The following is a 14,876-nucleotide window of genomic DNA, read 5'->3' as shown; positions in this document are numbered from 1 at the left end:
GATAAAGATACGTCTCTATTAAATGCTGTTATAATAATTACACAATATTCAGCAATAAAAATTCAGGCAATTCTCTTTCGAATTCTTTGCGATTTTAACGGATTAAACAGTGGTTATCCGGAGCTGCCCTGCGATTCTGTAACTCACTTCACGAACTCACACAGCGGTTTTCGCATCGGCGGTCGCTCTCAAATCAGTCGTGAAGGAGTCATTTTATCATTTGGCATTCTGAAAAGGTGGGAGCTTGTAGTTTATTGTTTATTAAATTACTTAAGTTGGGTTTTAGTTCAAAACCCAGACATTACTTCTTCCCTATAACGAAACCTCTCTATAACGAATAAAAAACGTTACGGTTTTTTTTAATACTTAGATATTTTATACATAAAATTGATCTAAATAGAATTCTACCTTCCTCTAGATAACATTCATTTATATACATTTAATAGACGAACTTCCGATAAATACTTAACGTAAACGGTATACAGTTATATCGATTAAACTATGCGAATACGTACACGATGAGCGCAGTGTTACACATTTGGTTACACGAACTTTCTTTAACAGTACGATAAAGTTCCTAATTTAACTAATTCGCCGCCCAAATTTTCCATACAAAAATGAATGTACTATTTGATTACATATACGCTAAAGGTGCTGGAGTAAGTAAATATGTTTCAGCTCACCTATTGCAATATTGCATAGTGCACGCTCAAACTGCACAAAGCTTAACTAGGTAACATGAAAATCCACAGTACGGCACGAATTCCGATAAACCGTCCCAACCTTCCATTTTCTGGGAGTAAAGATGTTTTCTATTTACAGCATAAAACATTTGCCTACTTTTTAACTACATATATAATATATATGTAATAAGTAAAACCGCATCTGCCTTTCCGATAGAAATATATACTCTTGTAGAATAAGGTTGGCCACCCAAGGCACTTGGATTCTCGAGCGCGTTGCCAGATTATTAAGAATTACAACCTTTTGAAGTTATACTTCTTAAGGCGCGTTATGAAAAATTGATGAGAGAGAAATTTTAAGATGCGCGCGCACCATGACACAAAATTAACAGAATGAAGTTGCCCACGGAAGATGCTCCGGCATTGGAATTAATTATTGCCAAAGAAGTATAACTTCTTACGCGCGTACATAAGTACACGCACCCATTTTTGAAGGGCCCTATGTTATCTGGGTTGAGAAATACTTCGATTTCATATATCGAATAAAAATCGCCAGAAAATAATATAGATATATTCCACTAATCCAGGGAACTAACTATGGCCCATTATATAATTTAGAATAGATAGTTCAATATAACAGTTACGAAACATTAAAATAATATATCCATATACTGCGCATTATTTGCAGGATATGCAGTGGCCAGACGACTCCTCTCGGAAAACTAACCTTGCACATCCGCCTTGTTACATAGTAATAAATCTTTATAACCCGTGTGTGTTTATATAATACATCAGAGATTAGATAGAAAGATACATTTAAAAGACAACAACTCTTGTTTTTTTTAAATAAAAGAGTTATTAAAGAAACAAGTGCAAAATGCAAGTTTAATGCTTAGGTCCAGGTTTCTGTCTCTACCCAAAGCCGAAGTTAGTATAAACTTTAGATGAACTACCGTCATAAAATTTACATTAAGGAAATCTTAAGTCAGATATCAAATGAATATTGCTGAATGTAACGTGGCACTTGAAAGGCAGAGCAAAATTACAAGATACATTAATTAGCAAAGTTGCCGTCATCTTCCCGTAGTTTCCGTCCTGATTAAATCTCTTTACGGTCCCGCGTACAATTTGCACTCAACTCTAAAGTATTGGAAATTAATCTCATACTCAATCTTAATATATATTTATATACTCAATCTTAATATATATAAATATATATTAAGATTGAGTGTCTATCGAGCAACCCACGCTTTTTCACAATAATACCAATATTTTTTGTTCATTACCATTTTCAGCCTAAATTAGGAATTATTTTTCACTTTTTAGTTTGATGTGCTTTAAAAGCGTGTTTTATAGTTTTTTAAACTATATTTATTTTCCACTTTTTAGTCCTAGCAGCAATACGTGTTGTCTCAATTTAATCGTATTGCTTTGTGGACTTAAAAAAAATTTCATTGTTTTTTCGAGATAAACCTATGAAATTATTATATTGTCGCTGATTCTTTATAAGTGTTGAATTAAATCTGACCGTTTAAAGTGGGTCAAAATCGTGTCCGAAGGAGTCTGTTACATACATACATACAGGTGAAGCTAATATAAAGCGTGTAATAAATTACGCGTCACATTGTTTGTCCGCTATGGACTCCTAAACTACTAAACCGATTTCAAACAAATTTGCACACCGTGTACAGTTTGATCAAACATAAAAGATAGGATAGCTTACATCTTAATTTATACCCGCAATATTATTTTATTGCCTATTATTTGTATATTATTTGACAGTCACAATTCTAACAGATGGCGCTGTGTTGAAAGTATCAACGTTTCACAAAAGCTACTATTTAATGGCATAACCACCAAAAAAGCATGGTGGTCGACATGACTGGTGTTCTCCTACCGTTTCCCTTAAATAGTTTACTACTATGTAATACAAAAACCTTAGCCACAGCAACGCTTGGCCGAGTCTGCTTGTAAAATAATAAAATTATTTAAACACATCAAAACGTCAAGAAAACAAAAATAATTGTATCCTCTCATCCTTAATCCGGCAATAAAATACTTTTAAAGCCATCACCATTCGGCGACAGAAAAGCAATTAACGAACAAGCAGGGCGTATTAACGTATACCAAACAAAGGCCTCACACGAGCAACGGATTCAATTAACACAAATAGGATTTCAAATCGGCTTTCATAACGCGAACAAAGTTAATTAAAATATCCCTAATTACGCAGCGACAGCGGCACAAGCAAACTCGGCCCACAGCGGGCGCCAAAATGTTCCGCAATGTTTGTACATTATTAGAGCAAGTTTCTCCGCCCCTGTTTGCATACAAGTTTGGTACGCTCCCGTTTTATTTACTCTCGGTTAGAACGCGCCAACTTTACATCGAATCCCAACGGTGCTATATGCCACTATCGAACCCGTATGCAATATCCTGTTGGAGAATGGCTGCGTTAACCGACAATAGGTATTTACGTAGCAGGAGGCAATGAAGTTGCGTCATCACAGATAAGAGTAAAACAATCAGCGTCAAAACGAAGTTATTAGGAAGTGAATCGACATCGGACGTGACTGGATATACGCGTGATTGGTAAAAAAGCGGGAACGTCGTCGCTAGAATACCAATCTCAATATGGAAATAGCGGTCGAGCGGATTCGCAATGCGGGTAGATAAAGATTTTATAGCGAAAATCTACATTCGGATGGGTAAACAGCTGAAAATAGATGTTTTCATGTTAAAATTTCCGATAATACGGGAACGGTACTCTCGTATTGGGAATAATATAGTAAAGATGTGCTGTCTTTAGAAAAAAATATAACAAAATCTTTATAAAGTTAAATAATGTTTAAGTTTTAATTTCTTTGCTTTGTTCCAATAGTTTTGTCTAAGTAATTTTATTTCTTATGTTTTGCCCTTCTTGCGCTCACCTTATCTAATAAATTTTATTCTCACAGTAGTGAGAAGAGACCGCTCGAAAGCGAATTATTGTTTAAATTATTTTAACTGTACGGCATTTCTGTATTATTGAAACGTAGTCTAAATAAATAAATAAAAATAATATTATAAAAATACTTAAATGAGTTTAACACTAAACTGTTAGTAAATTGCTTTCTATATAATTCCTTACATACTCAAAGAATACTGAAACTTAATTTTCCTCTTTGGCTGAATATACAAGAATCATAAAATAATTTTTGCAGTTCTTAAGTAAATGAATCTTTAAACTTTCGTGCGGTCAGTTGTGGTAATTTATGCGAATTTATTCCTTAATTCCAATATTTCAAGACAGACATCTCAACTTGTGCTGAAAACTTTGGCAGTCAAATAAATTATTCATTTATGTTAATACATAGTATGAAATCAAAATCACCATTTCGACTGTATTTTATCAAAATCTGTTATAATTTCATTTTGAATAGTATAAATGAATCACTGCCTAATTTTGTACCTAATTTACATTATTAACTTTTCGCCAAGACTATAGTACTTACTGAATATATTTTTTACTAGAATCTAGATATCAAAATTACGGTTTTAAGAAAATCAAAAAATTTTAAGTTATAGGGATTAAGTTATTATCTGTCAATTATATTTAAAATTTCAATAATAATTTAACTGTCCTTTAATAAGAACTATGGGCAGTACCTATAAGCAGCACTTAAATCTAATCACTTATAAAAAAATATATTAAAGTACTTAAACAAATATGTACTCCATAACATACATTTTTTCCATTACCAACAAAGCGTTTTCTAATACATATACATAGTTCTAAGTTCACAATACCAATATTATACAAAAACTAAATCACCTTCATATTTAGTTCCAAATATACCTACATCACTACCTAACTTTTACAATTAATAATTGAACTTTGCCATGATTTTCTCTACTTATTTAGTCAGTAAGAAAATTGAAAATCTAAAAATTACGGTCATGCTACTTAGGAGTAATTTTGTCATCACAATTAAAGTAATTTACCTAAATTGTAGAATGCATTACTTGTTCATACATACAACATACATAATTAGTATAAATAACATAATTGTCTTTGTTATAAACTAAAACTTTGTTTTCTCATGTGCTTATTTAGCTTTCACGTAACATAAATAATTATTTTAAATATCTGTAACATTAACTTGTAGATAAAGGTAATACGTCCTGAGAGACATTACGATTTGTTGCCTTATGCCTAGAATAAGTTTCTAAAGTTATTACTTACCATGAACAGTGAGCTCCGAATCCCGATTCAGCTCATACAAACGCAACGCCTCGTCTAACTCCAGCTGTGTTGAGATTGTGCAGGGATCGCCTTCTTCATCTACCCACTTCATTGTAAACACCTGAAAATATTACATCACACATAAAATTATCTTAAACTTATGCAACAGGGATTTGAATTATATTTTAAATATAATTATAAATATAGTTATTTATATTACTATCCTATTTCTATCTAACTTAGATAAGCTTAGTTAATGTAATTATCATAGAAATTCTAATATTCTTGTCTCATGTTTGTGTTCTCCTCTGTTTAGTACATTGTTACTCAACTTTTAACTGTAGGAACTTATTTGTGACAGGAATGTTTAAGCATAGTATACAATGTTTAAAATATGTCTTTAGGCAACAAGTCTGTTAAAAGGGTTATAACTAATTGTAATATGTATACCTTTTAAATAGATAATTTTTTTTGTATACTAATTCAACACTGTCTCTTTCTTTCGTATCTTAATTAGGTACAATTTATAATGACATACCTGATCTGGTGTAAAACGACAGATGGCAATCATCTCTTGAGTGAACTCTTCAAGGGTAATATTGTGATTGATGTATGTGATCATTACATCACCACTATACACAGTCTTCACCCGCACATCACTGGCATGGTTATCCTGCCCAACCAACTGTGTTGGCATCTTTGCAGATTTCTGAAATTTTAAAATAGACTATAAATACAGCATTGACTGTAATTGGTGAATATCACTTTATCACTTCAAATTCAATATCCTTCCTATAAATATATTCAACCCAGATAAGTATAGTAAGCAAACTTTTGTAATATTATATTCCCCTTAATGGCACATATTTAACTTTATATAACAATCTAAATGTAAAATCTTTTACATAAAAAAGATATTTACAAGACACACAGGAAAGAGATGCATTCCAATGTTTAGCACAATATTAGATTAAATTTTATGAAAAGATAGTTTTCTTTACTTTGCAAAATATACTACTAAAGTAATATGTTTAATACATCACGTAAACCGTATGAATGTCTAAGTATTTTAATTAGAAAACCCTGACGAGTCGTAAGGTTTCATTGAATAACCTAGGATTGTCCAATTATAGACATACAATATTTAATCATTACGCTTTACTGTTGATATCATTTTAGGCGGTGAAGTTAAATGATTTGCATCTCGTTTGGGCAAGTTTTATAGCCACTGAGGTGTAATATAGCGGATAACATTCCCGTAACATGAATCACAGTTATGTGAACAAAGATAACATTAACATGCCTTCAATAAGGGACCAACGAAGCAAGAATAACTTTTTCAGCTACTTTGACTAGTTTCTATTTAATGCTAATTATAATTTTAATACAGTACCTATTTTTCGGAAAGTATCAACAAATTACAAAAGTTTGACACAACAACAATAAATGAACTTTTGGGATTTGGCAGCTCTCTGCAAACATTTATTTGAGATGACAATTAACCATCACACTGGATTTTTGCAAAAGGCGGTAAATTGTTTTTTTATCTTAAATAGCTATTTAAACTAATAAGCAGTATCAGTATCAACAAACAGTTTTTCACAAAGTAAATCTACGTTATAATGACATCTATTTCATCTTTAAATATTTAATTCTGTTTTATTACCAAACATAGTCTAATTGTCGAGTTTATTTCAATTTGTTATCTGTATAATTGCGACATTATTCTAACGACAAATGTAAAAATATGGTGGTGATGGTTGACACTTGACAGTTCGTTAATCAATGGTTGGTTGGTCGTCTAGTGCACTCCCAAAACTTGTAAATTCCTATTCTTAAACCAAATTATAAAATTTTATATTATTTGTCATAATTAGTTATTCTAAATAAATATATTTAATCATGGTATGGTATACATTTAGTAATTTTTATTTGCTAGCTAATACTGACTAGTACAAAGTTTGTTGTGATGACTAATGCTTATATATGAGATTATTTTATGTTATTGTCGAATATTTGTCCTTTCAGACAGAGCAGCAAATGGATTGTGCTCTAGATTTGATGCGAAGACTGCCGCCTCAACAGATTGAAAAGAATTTGACCGATTTGATCGACCTAGTTCCGAGCTTGTGTGAGGATTTGTTATCATCCGTGGACCAACCCTTAAAGATAGCACAGGACCGTAGCAACGGAAAAGATTATTTACTGTGTGATTATAATCGAGATGGAGATTCTTACAGATCACCATGGTCCAATACATATGATCCACCACTTGAAGATGGGTCAATGCCCTCTGAGAGATTAAGAAAGTTAGAAATAGAAGCTAATCACGCTTTTGACCAATACAGAGAAATGTATTTTGAGGGTGGTGTAAGTTCTGTGTATTTGTGGGACATGGATCATGGATTTGCTGGTGTGTATTTCTTTGTTAATTAAACTATTATTCTAACAACTTGTTTCTTCAAATGGTACAGTAGAAGGAAATTTGAAGTAAAATGACGTATTTTTGTTTGTAAACAAATTAAAAGTTAGTAAAATATAATCTTGTTATTCTTGTCAACAGTAATAATACACTACAAATTACATCATTGATTTACAGGTGTGATATTAATAAAGAAGGCTGGTGATGGCTCTCAAAAGATTAAGGGTTGCTGGGACTCAATCCATGTTGTGGAGGTGTTAGAGAAAAGTTCAGGACGTAATGCTCATTATAAGTTGACATCAACTGCCATGCTATGGCTGCAAACTAATAAAGAAGGCAGTGGAACTATGAATCTTGGGGGTAGTCTAACTAGACAGGTAAAAACTCTATTCTTACATGCACATAAACAAATTAATATTCTTAACTACATGTTACGCTCCTCTAATAGTTGCTTTTTGGAAATTCCATCTCACACAGCTTTTCCTTGTTTGGCATTTGGCATTTGTTTAGGATCTCCGCCATTAAGTTGTAGAACACATACCAACTCCATATGATTGGCTACCTCCCTAACCTCTTAAAAGTCTTCTACATAAATGCTTCTTAACCATATCCTATCCTGCTCAATTGTTACTTTTGTAATTCATGAACTGTAAAATTAATTTTTAGTTTATTTCATTTTAGATTAAGTTTGGCAATACTATAATTTTTCAGTACTACTTATAATTTTATTTTTGTTGATTTGGTTATGCACTTCTTGCACTTTACCCTTAACATTTTTGTTTAAGTTTACTAGGGTTGCCTGGAAGAGATTGCTTGTTAGCAATAAGGCTGCCTGTTACTCCCTAATAATTTATTTTATTTGTGCTTCTTTTAATGTAACAAAGTTAATAACTACCTCTGTAAAACACAAAATTAAAAGTTAAAATGATATAACTCTTTTTAATTAATAATTTATGTAAATTATAATACTCTCCATACTCTACTTTAATATAGGAACATTTTTATCCTTAAGAGTAATTTATAGGGACTGTCTGATACAATTGAAAAACTTTACTTGTCTCAAATCAGGTTTTTAGATGGTTCCATTTCATAAAGGTACAATGTATTTCAAATTTGTAAATTAGACAAAAACACTACAATTACAAAACATACTTATATTACCATATCTTAGTTTTTTTTTAAATGTAATGTTATAACATATTATTTAGTGTTGTAATTTAAAACATATTTGTAGGCTGAGCAAGATACTGCTGTTAGTGATGTGACACCACATATTGCCAACATTGGTAGAATGGTAGAGGACATGGAGAACAAAATACGAAACACACTGAATGATATTTATTTTGGTAAGTAAACCTTAATTTAACCTTCTTTGCTGATGCAATTGCTTTAATTATTTAGATTGATATATAATAACTTTCACAGATTTTTTATATTAAATCTATGGCTTCACAGTAATTAAGAATGGCATTATGGATATAGAATGTAACAATTAATAATAAATGTTGTAGTAAACTTTTCACTGTAACAAAAAGTTGTTAAGTGAAATGCAGAAAAGTTAATTGTCATGGAATTTTTGATTGCATCAATGCTAAATTACTTTTTTTTTATTAGAACACTAGCGGACCCGACAGACGTTGTCCTGTCTTAACTATGAATATTGATTTCAAATTGGTATAATGAATTAAAAAATATTTCAGCAACAAAGTGTTTATTATTCTAATGCTTTATGTTATACAACATTCTTTGTTTGTTTTTCTGGCTCGCATATTATTATATTATCAATATAATAACTCCGATCGAAGCATTTATTTTGAACGATATTCATTTTTCTTACATCCTCTGACGATATTTGCAGCACGCATTCTGTCAATGTTGTGTTATGTCAAACGCCATAAGGTTACACCAAAAAGTTCGAATTGTATGGTGGTTAAGTATTCTTGAATTTTCTAATTTTCCGCGCATTTTTTTTTTCTTTTTTTCTTTTATAAGAACCTTCTCCTGGCAATTACAAACACAACAAAAAAAAAATCAGACAAATCGGTCGAGCCGTTTTCATGTGATGTCGTGACAACGGAAAACGGGTTTCATTTTTATATATATAGACTAATGACTGAACAAACTGAATGAACACTAGTGAAATTATGCATATTAAATAAAAATTAAATTTGCTAGATGCTAGTTGGCATGACTCCTATGATGGTTATTGTTCCGCCAAGACTAAGATAATTTGTCCTGCTATCCTTTTAATATTGTCTTCAGTAGATGGGTGCTACTCTCATTGCCTCTCTTTGGTACCATGCTATTTCTCTGTTTTGCATTTCAATTTACTTTCATATTGCAATATTCTTCAATTGAATCTAACTGACTACATTATATACTACATCATTATTAAAAATATATATATTTATACATGATAGACGCGCTAGGTATACAAGATATTATTTTATCTTTTTATTTCTGCATAGTCTAATTGTGCCATAAGCTGTCCATATTATGTTCTGTATATTTGCTTGGTCTCAATGTTATCCTAGCCGCTAGGCTTGCAATCCACAACCCTCTGGTCATTCTTTTAATTATTTGTTTCTCTCACACGGAAAAAGAAAGTATTGTGAGGAAATGGCATGCCTTAAACCCAAAACTCAATGGTTGTGGGTGCCTGATCACCAATTTACCTATTAAGAACAAACAAATTTTCATGATAAACGAAAACTTAGCCCAAGGGTTTTTTAAAATTTTTTAAAAGGTCGTACAAGAGTCCTGCAAGTTGTTAGATCACTTTTCTATTTTCTGCGGTCATTCTGACTAGAGCAGTGTTGCCTAGGGGCCGGAATTTGTGCCTATCAGAGGTTGGATTGACCACAAAGCACTAACAGAAATCTGAGGCCACGACCGATTGTAGCGCCACTTGTATTTTAAACATAGTGAATTATATTATGTACCTTGCATTATACTTTGTGTAATTAAATCCCGTCAGTATATAAATTTAATTTGATTTTCAGGTAAAACGAAAGATATAGTAAACGGTTTGCGTTCAACTGTACCAGCTAATGTGGCTCGGCAGAAAGCAGCCCTGCAACACGATCTTGCTGAAGCTCTTCTTCAACGACGTCAATTGACACGTGCCGACTGAGACGAAGTTGAAGGTGAGTTATCCTTGCATCAAAATTTCTTATTTTTGAATGGAATGGACTTGATTTTACTTCTTAAAATAGTAATCTATTGATTCCTTACATTTCCAATGGTGCAAATCAAGGTCACGTCCTTTCACGTCAGAAAGGACATGCATATATAACATACGAGCTCGCGATAACACTCAACTCTAAATGTAATTTTAAGTTTATAAAAAATATATAATATTAGCCGACGCAGTGAGAAAACTATTACAGTTTTAGGTTTTCACTGCTCTCGGCTCGATTTGTAACCGACTTTAAAACCGAAGGAGGTTGTCACAAGTATTTTTTAATAAAGGATTTTAAGTTCAAGTTGATAAAAATAATGACGAACTTACGATAGCAAATTTATTTTTCAGAAGACGAGATTTTGGGTGAAATCTAACAACGATCTTAGAAGATGGAAATATTACTAATGATTAGTGAACTATATAGATTTAAATTATTAAGTATTAAATTTATTAAATTTAGGCATCCAAGAAGGTGCTTTCAGATTAAACTAACATTCAGGCATAGAATTCCTATGTAAATAACACAAATTAGTTTTTTATCTACTCGATTTGTTACTTCAAAGATTGAACATTTGCATTTCTTCATTTTATTGATGGTCTGATTTTATCCATTTTTTCAACTGTATTTTTATATTTTATAGCTAAGTTATTCCCAACCCTGCTTGTATCCTTATCTTATCAAAGCATTTGTAATCTTATTGCAATAGATTTAATTGGCCTCTCTAAATAAAGATATATTTATCTGAGTTGTTATTTTATTCAACATAACTACAGAATATATTTAAATATGTAGTCTATGCTGAAAGACAACCTATCATATAATAATTCTGAAATGTCGCATAGCAACGACATTTCATTTATTCAATCTCAATCGGCTCCTTAAACTAATCATTTATGGCAAAGAGGCTGAAAGAAGGAGACCTAGCCGCAGAGCGCCAACTTTCGAAAGGAAATGGCACTACATAATCCCAATCAAGTATCATAAAAACTGTCAGTGTTGCCAACAGAACAAAACTAGTAATTTAGCACAGACTAATAGGCTACAAATATTAACCGTCATTTAAAAATCTGCTATTATATTCTCGGCTACTTATCTCTAATGAGACACAAGTGCAGTTTCTTCACAAGACTAGATGTAGTACTGTCTGTTTAACTTCTATAAACTTCTCTAAGAAGGTCGTTCCGCAAATTTTAAACTTAAGTACCATTAAATCTAAAAAAATAATTAACGTAATTTTAATTTCTGTCCCCATCCGGGAATCGTAACCGTCACGATTCTCCTGATCCTACAGTACTGATGTTTACTCCAAAGACGTAAAATCTATATTAGCAAATTAGTCTTAAGAATCGTGCTGCAACCCTCAACACTGCGGCCGAAGGTTTTAAACCTAAAATGTATTTTTTATGTGTTATGCTTAGGACATATAATAGGTTTATAGTATAAAATCCCACAACTCCAATAAGGCAAGACGGTCACATTTATGCCTCTGTTCATTTATAATTTTTTTATATATGTGGTTATAAATTAAAAATGAATTACGGCATGGAAAGTCAGAATTAGCATCAACACTAGGATTAATTAAAAACTCTTTCCCACATCCTAGAAACTGAGAAGACTGTTAAATGCTCCGTAGTCCTCCTTAATTTATAGGTACCTACTTATTTGTGTACCTACGTTGTGGTTAATGACATTTTCCTTTGAATAATTGTAATGTAGAGGGAGGGTTAAACTTGCTGAGTTTCTTGCCCGTTTCTCAGAACAAGGCCTCCTGGTAGTTTTGCGAACGGATGGCGTAGTCTTGCTCTTTCGCGAATTTTGTAAACGTTTTTAACATTCATAAGCATGCGCTAAGACCCATCTAAATTGAATAAACGTATTTTGATTTGATTGATTTAACAACCTTTAAATATGAAACAAACCCTGGCCTCGACACTGGTCAATTAGCTATCTTCTTCATTATTTTGAATAAGTAGATACAATTAACTTTTGTTAGATATCTAACTAATCAACACATAAATAACTGCTCCGTGACATGTCCTCCGCGATCCCGAGCCAATATTAAAGATATTAAGTTTTTATATCCAAATTCGATTCAGTTATTTCGATATACTTAGTTCTAATGTCGCAAACATGGTATAAAGGAGGACAATTAGTCAAAGCTGTTGAAGTATCTTGGAGATACTGAGTAGCAGCGCTGGTCAACGCTAGGTCTCAGAATTCTAACCCAGAAAGACTATACAGGAATTGTGGAAATGTAAAAATCTAAGTAAAACAAATATCATATTATGTCATCAATTTATTTACAAAATAGTTTCATCGCTTAGTTAAATATATATTTACATGCTTAGATATATCTTATTTCTATGTTACAACTGTACAAAGGTGGGCTTATTATCTATATAAATTTTCTCCATTACATCTTATTAATTAAAAGATTTAAAACATATTAGATAGTTAAAAATTTTGTTTAGTCAACGTTGGTCTACTGCTTTTTTCGTAACGTATCTTTTTTTGTATAAATTAGTTTTATCAAAAATACTCTTCAACTTACCTACCTTTTACTTATTAAATAGGAAACATTCTTGGCAAGATTGTTACTGTAGAGTTTCAAGAATAAATTGAATGAATAACATTATAATAATTAAGTACAATATATAGGTCTACTGTATATTTACAAAAACATATCTGAATATGTTTAGGCAGTGATGATACACTTTGCGAGGTTAGATTTATACAGTCAAAACTTCTCCAGTCTTTATTAGTGGCAAGATTTACTTACAATTATAGTACAAACTTACATTCGTAAACTATTACTATATTCTACAACTTAAACACTTTAAGTTGCTAATGGCACTCCGATAATAGCACAATTTTTTCTGGCCAGATAAACTAAAAGTTAACAGACTATAACAAAACAACTCTGAATTACATTAGTTTGAGGCACTATCCTATTGATCATAGTTAAAATGCTTTTGATCGCCGTCAATTTTTAATCGTAAGTATCTTTCAAGTTGTCATAGAATAGTTTCGCCGGCAGAGTAGTGGTAATGTCTTGGTTTACGATACGACTGCTGCTGTGGGGGTCTATACGTCGCATATTTATGTGAATGCCGGTTGAGTGTGTGCGGGTGGCCAGCATAACAATGCATAGAAAGCGGTGCAGGCGGAGGTCCAACTGGGGACTTCGCAATCACAGGTTTTCTGGGACTACTGATCCTCCTCCACAACGCCTTGAGACGCGGAGTGGCAATCCAAACGGCAACCATCACTCCCAGAACTTGCGTAGCGAATATTCTAAATAGGAACACCCAGAGAGCTGGTCGGGGCTGCGTTGAGGGTTCGCTTGACGGGACAGGCCCAGTGAGCCAATCATCTCTCCAAGCATACTCGTAAATCCACGTTGCCAATATACAAGCGGAGGGAACTGCGTAAAGAGCAGTAAACGCTCCTAATCGCAGGATACTTTGGTCGGTGTGGGGTTGAGGGTGACTTGGGGCATTCAGCAACGGCCCTGGGACTGGCACTGGCGTCGGACGGCGGAGAACTGTCCTCAATCCTGAAGCCAAGAACACGGAGCCGAGTAGCAGGCAAATCGCTTCCGGAATAATAACTAAGGCGAGCAGAGACTTGCTAGACTGGTTCCCAACAAAGCATGTACCTGTAAAAGAAAGAATGTGTTTAAAAAAATAAAGTCAAAATACTTTGAACAGTTTTAGCGGATACGGCTTCTTCTCGCGAGTTGAATAACATTCCGATTTCCAATAAAGCAGCTCTCAAAGCGAACACCTACACAAACACACGGCGAGAAAAAGGCTGCATTAATAAGGCAGTGGTTAAAAGGGCCGATTTAAAATTGAAATACGAGCGAGCGAAGAGGAAAGGTGTCGTATTTAACGGCTCGAATAATGGCCGCGCATTTCTTTAGACGCTATGGATAATGGATGTGGTAATAATAAAAGGAAATAAACAATATACTCGCAGCATGATTGAAACTGCAATATGCCTGAGAATCAGACGGAAAGGGCAGGGGAAAAAAGAATATTTAAAAGACTGGCTGTTAATAAAAAAGGACAGAGACGTTCACATCAAACATAGAGTATAGAAAACCGATCAAACTTTTTGTTCTCTATACAGAGACAAAATTTTAGTTTGTATTATATGAATATTTAGAATAATATAAAATTTCGTCGAAAGCAAGACGGATTTTGAAGTGCGGGAACATCAATGGCTAGAACTATAATATTTGAACTTTTATCAATGCTACCGCAACTTGAGTTTATCTAAGTCGGCTGTTTTTACTCTTGAAAGGTCTTAGTTTCGGCTTATATTCTTATAACTTAGATAAATTGTCTGCTTTTAAC

General features: G+C 32.9%; 3 protein-coding genes across 6 annotated transcripts in view; 1 reads left to right on the top strand and 2 right to left on the bottom strand.

The window, feature by feature from the left end:
• LOC125060686 (atypical protein kinase C) overlaps positions 1 to 6,405 on the bottom strand; it is a 208,098-nt gene extending 201,693 nt beyond the window's left edge. Inside the window, exons 1-3 of one of the 2 annotated variants that reach the window (XM_047665684.1) lie at positions 6,302 to 6,405; positions 5,447 to 5,617; positions 4,909 to 5,029 (exon numbers count right to left, since the gene is read on the bottom strand). In XM_047665684.1, the coding sequence (XP_047521640.1) occupies positions 4,909 to 5,029; positions 5,447 to 5,605 (280 nt within the window). In that variant the 5' untranslated portion in view covers positions 5,606 to 5,617; positions 6,302 to 6,405. Of the gene's footprint in view, positions 1 to 4,908; positions 5,030 to 5,446; positions 5,618 to 5,830; positions 5,870 to 6,301 lie in introns of those variants that run through there. The other variant, XM_047665683.1, reaches the window with a different exon arrangement.
• Positions 6,406 to 6,661: 256 nt separating this feature from the next.
• On the top strand, positions 6,662 to 11,260 carry LOC125060887 (F-actin-capping protein subunit beta). 3 transcript variants are annotated; one of them, XM_047666001.1, is made up of 6 exons: positions 6,662 to 6,729; positions 6,937 to 7,321; positions 7,508 to 7,707; positions 8,565 to 8,676; positions 10,333 to 10,476; positions 10,863 to 11,260. In XM_047666001.1, the coding sequence occupies exons 1-5, from the start codon at positions 6,694 to 6,696 to the stop codon at positions 10,461 to 10,463; spliced, it is 864 nt and encodes a 287-aa protein (XP_047521957.1). In that variant the 5' UTR covers positions 6,662 to 6,693; the 3' UTR covers positions 10,464 to 10,476; positions 10,863 to 11,260. The 3 variants fall into 3 exon arrangements, with proteins under 3 accessions (XP_047521957.1, XP_047521958.1, XP_047521959.1); XM_047666002.1 differs by having other exon boundaries at positions 6,675 to 6,813; XM_047666003.1 differs by having other exon boundaries at positions 6,678 to 6,696.
• Positions 11,261 to 12,796: 1,536 nt separating this feature from the next.
• LOC125060906 (frizzled-4) overlaps positions 12,797 to 14,876 on the bottom strand; it is a 34,843-nt gene continuing 32,763 nt past the window's right edge. Inside the window, exon 3 of the mRNA XM_047666022.1 lies at positions 12,797 to 14,173. Within this exon, the coding sequence (XP_047521978.1) occupies positions 13,530 to 14,173 (644 nt within the window). The 3' untranslated portion in view covers positions 12,797 to 13,529. The remainder of the gene's footprint in view (positions 14,174 to 14,876) is intronic.

The sequence above is a fragment of the Pieris napi genome, chromosome 22 (genome assembly GCF_905475465.1).
Source record: "Pieris napi chromosome 22, ilPieNapi1.2, whole genome shotgun sequence".
Lineage (NCBI taxonomy): Eukaryota > Metazoa > Arthropoda > Insecta > Lepidoptera > Pieridae > Pieris > Pieris napi.
Note: the sequence above shows the minus strand (reverse complement) of the source record. Positions and strands in the feature narration are given on the sequence as shown.